This window comes from Cupressus sempervirens, chromosome 1 (genome assembly GCF_028749045.1).
Source record: "Cupressus sempervirens isolate cs-2001-9-10 chromosome 1, ASM2874904v1, whole genome shotgun sequence".
NCBI classification, from domain to species: domain Eukaryota; kingdom Viridiplantae; phylum Streptophyta; class Pinopsida; order Cupressales; family Cupressaceae; genus Cupressus; species Cupressus sempervirens.
Window position 1 is genome coordinate 549288355 of NC_143118.1, and position 7381 is coordinate 549295735.

The window sequence follows — 7381 nt, forward strand, 5'->3', positions numbered from 1 at the left end:
AACACAATCTAATTTACAAGAATCATCTTGAAAATAAAATAATATTTTCTGATATATATATATATATTTCCTTAAAGTTGTTAGCTATTTGATATATCTTATACTCAACAAGACATGATCTATGATGTACTCAGTAAGAACCAAAAGACCATTGACAAAAACTAAAGATATTTAAAATTGAAATATAAAATTAAATGTTAACTTCAATCTTAAAAGCAACTGAGTATTTTAAAAACCAAATATCCTAAACTAAGTATTTTAAAACTCAAAAATAATAAAATAAAAGAGGACAATATATATAAAATAAAATAAAGGATTGTATAGATAACTTCGGATGCGAATTCGGTGGACGCGACTCGACTCGGCAAGATTTCCTTCCTTGCGCGATATAAATTGACCATTCCATTCATTAATTCCATCTCCGAGCGTTCTCAAATCTTTTCTTCCTTCCTCTTGGTGTTCGAGAAAGTTCTCTCAACAGGTATGTTAGTGGAAAAAATATTGTTCTTCTGATTAATGGGTGCATAGATTGTCTGTTTTCAATAAGATCTGCTACGTTTTGCGGTCGAGGGTTTTTTATGGGAGGAGAAGTCCTGAAAGTTAAGCGTTTTTTTGGGGTTTAAGCTGACGAGGCTTAATCTACCTGATTTTTGGCCCTTAAAAACATTAAATCCCTGGCGAAGATGTAACCATAAACCATCTTTCTTGGCCCAAGTTATGGATTAATTGTCTTGGGTTTTGACCTATTGAAACTGAATAAAGTTGTCCAATGTCACTGTTAAAACATGCTCAGCTCTAGTGGAAAATCTTTCATTTGTACTTCTTTAGGCCAAGAATCAGTAATAGCCTGGGTATAATCTCAGCTCTGTAGAATTGTTTTTTGGATCTCTCTCCTTCATAGTTGAGCGGTATCTATCTATTCCCTTTCTATCACCGTTTTCAAATCTTTTCTCCCTTTCGTCCTGCTGTTAATGGAAGGCTTTCTAAACGGGCATGTCATACTTAAATTATTATTCTTCTGTAGTGGCGTTAAATTGGTTGTGTAGGATGTTTTCAATTCTCTACGATTAGTAGCTCCGCTAGAGTTTGCATTCGGGTGTTCTAATGGCAGGAGAATATCTGCCTGATAGGAACTTATCGGTTTTAGCTCGACGAGGTTCCTGACATAGTTAAATATAATCTTACCTGATTGAGTTACATCACTTAGTTCCGATTTAATTCAAGTGTGTGGCGTTGTAGGAGGATGAAACCTGTAAATATCTTTCGTGGACCAGGAGATAGATTAATTACTTAGGGTTTTGAAATATTGAGAAGTGCCTAAAGCTGTCTAAAGTTAGTGTTAGAAATATTGTACCTGTTTGTTTACATGTGCCTTGAGCTATATAAAATGCACGAGAAGCTTTCTCTACTGAATCTGCACCTTTCTTGTTTGCAAGTTTGCAGGACTTTAGCGACGAGTATTTCATTTGCACTGCTTTGCGTACGTTTTGCCCAAGTTTGTATTTTGAGTCAGACCATAAAATTGGCTTCCGTAGATCAAGTCTCAATAGGTGTAACTTGCCTTAAGCTGTGCTAATTTCATTAGAAACATTGTACGGGATAGTCTACACCCTTTATGACTATATAGATTACAAACTAAGCTATGTTCTTTTATTATTATTATTATTTTTTGTGTGGTGTGTTTACATCAGATTTATATTAGTGTTTTAGCTGTTTTTACTATTTGACTTAGGAGCATGTGAAAACCTTTTTCACTGAAGTTGCCTATCTATTCTGTTAAGATCCTCCGAAATAATTTATTCATTCCTCCAAAGTTGTTCACTGAAGTCTGAAGTAGTTCAAAAGCTGGCGACTGGCAAAATCTGCTAGTCATCTACCCATTTGGTCATAGTTCCACTTTTGTAAAGTCATTACCAAAGTTGACCAGATGTTGGGGCTTATACTCTTCTAATGCAGCGTCAAGAATTGATAAGTAGCCAAGATGCCTGTTGGGTATGCTCCATCCTTTATAATATTGTGGCGGCCTAATTTTGTTGGGATGGTTTTGTAGTTTTTATGGATTGCACTTATTGTATATGATCTCTGGTAGGATTGTTCCCCTCACTGTAATGTTTGGGTTTTGCACTCAACAATTTGGAACTATTCAATTTCACAAATTTTAAAAAGAGCTATTGACAAACTATCCCCGTATTTAATTTCAATATGCAGCTTTAGTGAACACCTTTAATTTGCACTGCCTTGCATAGGTTTTTTGGCAGTTTTTGAAGCTGTCTAAAGTTACTGTTAGAAATATTGTACCTGTTTGTTTACATGTGCCTTGAGCTATGTAAAATGCAAGCTTTCTCTACTGAATCTGCACCTTTCTTGTTTGCAAGTTTGCAGGACTTTAGTGATGAGTATTTCATTTGCACTGCTTTGCGTATGTTTTGTCCAAGTTTTTGTTTTGAGTCGGACCATAAAATTGGCTTCCTTAGATCAAGTCTCAATAGGTGTAACTTACCTTAAGCTGTGCTAATTTCGTCAGAAACATTGTGTGGGATAGTCTACACCCTTTATGACTATATAGATTGCAAACTAAGCTATGTTCTTTTATTACTTTTTAATTTTTTTGTGTGGTGTGTTTATATCAGATTTATATAAGTGTTTTAGCTGTTTTTACTATTTGACTTGGGAGCACGCGGAAACCTTTTTCACTGAAGTTGCCTATCCATTCCGTTAAGTTCCTTCAAAATAATCTATTCATTCCTCCAAAGTTGTTCACTAAAGTCAGAAGTAGTTCAAAAGCTGGCTACTGGCAAAATCTGCCAGTCATCTACCCATTTGGTCATAGTTCCACTTTTGTAAAGTCATTACAAAAGTTGTCCAGATGTTGGGTTTTATACACTTTTGTGCAGTGTCAAGAATTAATAAGTAGCCAAGGGTATGCTCCATCCTTTATAATATTGTGGCGGCCTAATTTTTTTGGGATGGTTTTGCAGTTTTAATGGATTGCACTTATTGTATATGATCTCTGGTAGGATCGTTCCCCTCACTGTAACGTTTGGGTTTTGCACTCAACAATTTGGACTATCCAATTTCACAAAGCTTAAAAAGAGCTATTTACCAGCCATCCCCATATTAAATTGCAATGTGCAGCTTTGGTGAACGCCTTTAATTTCCACTTCCTTGCATAGGTTTTTTTTCCAGTTTTTGCTGAGTTGAGCATAAAACTTGGTATAGACCAAATCTTATACATAAGTCTGATTAGTCTTGTGGGATGTTTTCTCAAAAATTCCATCTTTTTTGCTTTACCATTTACTTTTTAAACAAGTGAGATATGCTTGTACTTTACTACTAGTTAGTTATTTTGAGGAGATAAGGATAGTTAGAGGTTATTCTTGTCTTTTTTTCCCGAAGGAAATGAATGTTGGCTAAAGGGTTATTTTTTACCTTATTGAACGTGGATGCTTCCCTGTTGACAATAAGGAGTGGGTTGTATTCTGGGTTGGTCAACAGCCACTTATTTTCAAAACATACATTTTTTTGTAATTGAAAATTCTCAGACTTGAATCATTTATGTTCCATGGTGTACAGGAATAGGATTTTTTCCAAAATGTATTAATATATTATATGTTTTTTTGTGTTTATATAGCTTTTAATGACACTATTTTGGGTGTTGTCTTGTATGAGACACGAAATAAGCCCTCTTAACACTTTGATGAATGCTTGAAACATAGGTTTAACTCAGTGCCAGCTTAGAACCATTAGTGAATGTCTAGGCCCACTTGGATCTGTTTCTACTTTGCCGTCTCAAGAAAAAGATTTGACTTAGTTTTAAAGATGTTCCACAGCATTTCGGATTATTTTGGTCGTCTTTAAAAGCATGTAGTTTGTTTGTGTAGAAGTATGAATTGGGATATAATTGGAATTTGTCATCTCTAAGTTTAATTCTTGGCTATGTTAATGGGTATTTTTGTTTTTTTACAGGTGATTTAAGCTTTGTCTTTAAGTTCAATATGCAGATCTTTGTTAAGACCCTCACCGGCAAGACCATCACTCTTGAGGTTGAGAGCTCTGACACCATTGACAATGTAAAAGCCAAGATCCAGGACAAGGAAGGGATTCCTCCGGATCAGCAGAGGCTTATCTTTGCTGGAAAACAGCTTGAGGATGGACGTACCCTAGCTGATTATAATATACAAAAGGAATCCACCCTCCACTTGGTACTTCGTCTCAGGGGAGGCATGCAAATCTTTGTGAAAACCCTCACTGGAAAGACCATTACACTTGAAGTAGAGAGTTCTGACACCATTGACAATGTCAAGTCCAAGATACAGGACAAAGAGGGGATTCCCCCAGATCAGCAGAGACTTATTTTTGCTGGAAAACAGCTTGAAGATGGTCGGACATTGGCAGATTATAACATCCAAAAGGAGTCAACCCTCCATCTTGTGCTTCGTCTCAGAGGTGGCATGCAGATTTTTGTGAAGACCTTGACTGGGAAGACTATTACTCTAGAGGTGGAGAGCTCTGACACCATTGATAATGTGAAGGCCAAGATACAGGATAAGGAAGGCATTCCTCCAGACCAGCAGAGGCTTATTTTTGCCGGTAAGCAGCTTGAAGATGGACGTACTCTCGCTGATTATAACATACAAAAGGAATCCACCCTCCACTTGGTACTTCGTCTTAGGGGAGGCATGCAAATCTTTGTGAAAACCCTCACTGGAAAGACCATTACACTTGAAGTGGAGAGCTCTGACACCATAGACAATGTGAAGGCCAAGATCCAAGACAAAGAGGGCATTCCACCAGACCAACAGAGGCTCATTTTTGCTGGGAAGCAGTTGGAAGATGGCCGGACATTGGCTGATTATAACATCCAAAAGGAGTCAACCCTCCATCTTGTGCTTCGTCTCAGAGGTGGCATGCAAATTTTTGTCAAGACTTTGACTGGAAAGACCATTACTCTAGAGGTGGAGAGCTCTGACACTATTGATAATGTCAAGGCCAAGATACAGGACAAGGAAGGCATTCCTCCTGACCAGCAGAGGCTTATTTTTGCTGGTAAGCAGCTTGAAGATGGACGTACTCTTGCTGATTACAACATTCAGAAGGAGTCTACTCTCCACTTGGTGCTTCGTCTCAGAGGAGGCATGCAAATCTTTGTGAAAACTCTCACTGGGAAGACCATTACTCTTGAAGTGGAGAGCTCTGACACTATTGACAATGTGAAGGCCAAGATCCAAGACAAGGAGGGCATTCCACCAGATCAGCAGAGGCTCATTTTTGCGGGGAAGCAGCTGGAGGATGGTCGGACATTGGCTGATTATAACATCCAGAAGGAGTCGACTCTTCATCTGGTGCTTCGTCTCCGAGGTGGTACGCAAATTTTTGTCAAGACTTTGACTGGAAAGACCATTACTCTAGAGGTGGAGAGCTCTGACACTATTGATAACGTCAAGGCCAAGATACAGGACAAGGAAGGCATTCCTCCAGACCAGCAGAGGCTTATTTTTGCTGGTAAGCAGCTTGAAGATGGACGCACCCTTGCTGATTACAACATTCAGAAGGAGTCCACCCTTCACCTAGTGCTTCGTCTCCGTGGTGGGTTCTAGTTCTGTTGAGTGCGACTGGATCCTATGTTCTTAGTTTTATTTGGACTGATGCTGAATTTCTTGAATTTTTAAAACAGACTTTAGTATGTGTGGTTTGTTTCTGTCTTAATATGGAATAAATTATAAAGCTTGATACGATATGGTTTTTTAGCCAAGACAATTAATCCAGCATTGGCCCTTGGGCAGTTGACTTTGAAATACTGTTACTGAATGTTGTTTAAGCTCTTTTTTGGTTTTTTAGCATTTCTATTATTATAAACTGTATTGTGGAGTTTTGTAGTTTAAGCTTTTGGATTAAGCTGTTAATATTTTCACAATTTACACTCTTATGGTTGACTGTCTGTATAATCATGAGGTGGTTGGGACAATGGTACTGAGAATAATTTTTCGTTTCTTGCATGTGTTTTTATTAGAGGATTGTATGACTATTTACCAGAGTCCCAGGACTCACCACATGTCATCTGTGTAGGCCACCCGTCATTATGATCCAATAACATGACAGGTCTGTGACCTGGTCAGCAAAACAGTAAGCTGCACATGCAAAAAACACAAAAACAGTCTGTTGCACATCATGGGAATACAGAAACCTTAGATACCAATCAAAGATTATTTTTGTGCTCCAACATAAACAACAGCCATCAGGAATCCAGTTTGTTGTTGAACATCTCCGGTTAGCTGTCTCTAACTCTAGCTAGATGTCACTAGCGTCCAGTTTGTTATCAGTTGTTTTAGTGTGTTGTGAAATGAATTAGCTGTTTTATTGGAAGTCTCGAGTCTTCAGCAGTTATAAATTTTAATCTATTGAGAATAAATCAATCAAATAAATTGTTATGCTTATTCTTTATTTTTCAATTTGCTATAAGAGCCATTGTGCTCTTTTGAACATTATTTAGGTGCTGCATATGTCATGTTTTATGCTGAATTTTAGCCAAATGACAAGGTTTAGTTGATGCTGAGAAGAAAAATCTTCCTCCTTAGCTGCATGTAGTGGATCAAATAGAGAAATAGAGTTGTTTTTACAAACGCGTCTGGGAGCATTTGATGTTTATGGATTTTATATACATTTGATAATATTTAAGCTGATAGGCTTATTGAAAAGACATTTACTATCGGAAATGTTGTAAGACTTTTTTCAGATAGTTTTTCAGGCAATGGAATTATTGATTTTATGAATTTATAGTAATGTAAAAAACTGAAAGTTTACTTTTGTTAGTTGCATATAGAGTCGCCATTTTCCAAAGGTTTTTCCCTTCAAATTTTTACACATTTAATTATTGAAGTCCTTCACTCGTTGCCGATGCATTCATCGTCTCTCGAAGTGAATGGTTGAAGTAACTAGTGCCTGCAGTCACGGTCCCTTCCCTTGAACCACTTTGAACCACTTCGAACCCTGGTTCGAAGTAGTTCAAAGTAGTTCAACCAAAGGTTTATACTAAAGATCTTTTTGGCAGGTGATGTACATCTCCCTGATGGAGCTTTCTTTTGAATCACTTTGAACTACTTCGAACTGAGTTCAATGACAGATTGACCATTTCAAATCCTAAAATACAGCGCGCCGTCATCACATGAGACAATTAATGATCTTGTCAGAAGATAATGATAAAAAGGACATTTCTATTTTCAAAAAGGGAAGTCATCATTACTGAGAAAGTGGGAAATCTTTAGCCGATAAAGTGATTGGATGTCGCATTAAGTTAATCATTTTGAATACATTCGGAAAAGAAATCATTAAATAGAAATTCATGCAACATGGCTTTCGAACGTGTGAAGGTTAACATGAGGTG

General features: G+C 37.3%; 1 protein-coding gene across 1 annotated transcript; it reads left to right on the plus strand.

Annotated features, from left to right (window-relative positions):
* Positions 1 to 417: 417 nt before the first annotated feature.
* LOC149578631 (polyubiquitin-like) lies at positions 418 to 5795 on the plus strand. The gene is made up of 2 exons (XM_089830394.1): positions 418 to 481; positions 3967 to 5795. The coding sequence occupies exon 2, from the start codon at positions 3996 to 3998 to the stop codon at positions 5595 to 5597; it is 1602 nt and encodes a 533-aa protein (XP_089686520.1). The 5' UTR covers positions 418 to 481; positions 3967 to 3995; the 3' UTR covers positions 5598 to 5795.
* Positions 5796 to 7381: the final 1586 nt, after the last annotated feature.